The sequence below is a fragment of the Sinocyclocheilus anshuiensis genome, unplaced genomic scaffold (genome assembly GCF_001515605.1).
Source record: "Sinocyclocheilus anshuiensis isolate Anshui unplaced genomic scaffold, SAMN03320099.WGS_v1.1 scaffold1879, whole genome shotgun sequence".
In the NCBI taxonomy this organism is placed as follows: domain Eukaryota; kingdom Metazoa; phylum Chordata; class Actinopteri; order Cypriniformes; family Cyprinidae; genus Sinocyclocheilus; species Sinocyclocheilus anshuiensis.
The window spans coordinates 600025-602319 of NW_015549707.1; the positions used below are offsets into that span (position 1 = coordinate 600025).

Below are 2295 nucleotides of genomic sequence, written 5' to 3' on the forward strand. Positions count from 1 at the left end.
AAAGAAAGAAAAGAAAATCTGAATTCTGAATCAGCTATGATCGGCGCATCACTAATTAACATACTAAGTAAAAGGCCTCAAATTTGAAGTACAATCTGGGATGTCTTTTTCTATCAATTCTTCAATAGGTAGATCTTGTCTTTCATAAAGGCTGAGGTCAGGGATCTTGGGCCTAAAAAGGTTGGTGACCACTGCTCTAAAGAAACCGGATTCCCTAAATTATCGTCATTGATATCGTTATCGCAATAAATATCAGAAATTATCGTGATATATTTTAAAGCTCATATCGCCCATCCCTATTCTGCTGGCTAATATCTTAAAAGCAACCCCTCAAAATTTAACTTAATGTAATGTATCATGTAAGTTTTGCAGTCCTCATCCCTTTAGTGTACAAATGCAAACTTCCCTTGTAAAGGTTTTTGCTTTTTCAGAGGTCTAATGCTGCTTCCTCTTTTCCACTACAGCTTTAATGGGGACATGATTCCAGACATTTTTGGATCTGTGGATGGTTCATCAGAGGTTTGCTATCTCAGGAGTAGGTAAGACTGTTTTCCTAAATGTGCAATAGCTTGTTTTTGGTTTTTCTGCCTGTGTCAAGAAAACAAGTGTACAGTGTACAAAGCATGCTGTTTTATTTTTTGTCAGGCAACTGAAATGCGAGAAGGCTCTCAACTTGGAAGGCAAAATGCGCGTCCCTCATTCCAATACTTTCATTGACCTTAACAAGGACTTCACCGCCGGTGAGTAATGCTACTATGGTCTTTCCTTCACTCTGAAGTCTTTTGAAGTGTCAGAGAAAGTATTGCAAGGTTCTGCTGCTCTGTGGACTGATTTAGAGAATCGCTACTTCTCTATTCTGTAGCTTTCAGTTAGCATTTCTGTAGATGCCTTGATGAAGCCCATTTGCCGTAGAACGGCCCTGAGTGCTGCTTGATTTATTTATGGTTTAGGAATGCTAGGAATACTTATTTGATTATTAACACATCAGACACTCAGGTTTATTAGATTAGACTTGTTCCTCATACTGCTTTTCAGAACAATATATGAAGTCACATTTACATTTGATTCATTTTCTCATGCTTTGTGGAGGTCAAAAAAGGTTGTAGATATTATATCTATAGGGTCATTCCATGTCAACTCAACCAGAGGTCCCCGGCTCAAATTTTTGATTAACCTAATATTTTTTTCTGAAGAAAGATAAACATGTATAGTGATGATAGCCAAAATATTAAATGTCATGGATGAATATTTACTGAGTAATCCACTATTTTGTAGGGGGGGGTCAAAATGGCAATTTTCACCTGAGATTCAGAGCCAAATTACGGGGGGTTAAAAATTACTTCAGAAATATGGCAGCCTCATAATGTTACTTTTACCCAGAGATTAGTAGGTCTGTTAGTAAAATCTGTTGACTTTAGCAATTTTTGTTGCATTATGTGCCAGTGGTGTGACCATTCAAAAATGGGGAAAGAGCACTTTTCAAGTTTTTTTTCTTCAACGTTTGCAGGCCTGTAACTCAAAAAGTATTAAAGATATATTAATGCCCTTTTAGATATTGGGTCTTAACAAACTTCCCTTTTGGAATCTTCCTTTTTAAGGCCCTATATGGTTCATTTCCAGAGATAATGGAATTTCAATATGGCTCCAGGAGTAAATTGTTAAATTGTACACATTTTTAGTGGTCAAAAACCAAATGTGGGTTAATTTGCAAAAATATGATGATATACTTTTCTAGGGATGCATGATATTATCGGACTTATATCGGAATCGGCCGATAATGGATTTAAATGTAAATATCGGCATCGGCTCGATATGAAAAATTATGCCGATATGTCTTGCCGATAAGAGGAATACATTAACTCGCATGTGCTCAGGGTATGCTAGCGATTAGATCACGTCAACAGTGCAATTATATCATGTCAGCATTGTGGCTCATCCTTGAAGCAAAATTTTGCCTGAATGTTGATTAGATTCACTGTTTTGGATGCTGCATTTGAACTGAGAATGCACAAAGCATAAAGAAAAAGTTGCAAAGACTAAAGTCTCAAATCCAAAGAGATATTCTTTATAAAAGTTAAGAGTCAAGAGTCAACTCCTAAAACGGCTCATTCTAACACGCCCCCACATGTCTACGTCACGATGTGGGAAGATTTGCATAACACCGCCCAAATGTTCACGCAAAGAAAGAAGGCGTATCTTTTATTCTCGCTGTAGTATTGTTGTTGCCACCGCCGCCGCCATGTCGTGAAGACACTGTGTGTTTCGTTGTGAAAGCGAAACTACTTTGTTTGGTCT

The 2295-nt window shown here is 37.5% G+C and overlaps 1 protein-coding gene across 1 annotated transcript in view; it reads left to right on the forward strand.

The window, feature by feature from the left end:
• Positions 1-2295, forward strand: part of LOC107660666 (T-cell immunomodulatory protein-like) — a 156619-nt gene that overhangs the window by 4135 nt on the left and 150189 nt on the right. Inside the window, exons 5-6 of the mRNA XM_016450054.1 lie at positions 465-539; positions 646-740. Of these exons, the coding sequence (XP_016305540.1) occupies positions 465-539; positions 646-740 (170 nt within the window). The remainder of the gene's footprint in view (positions 1-464; positions 540-645; positions 741-2295) is intronic.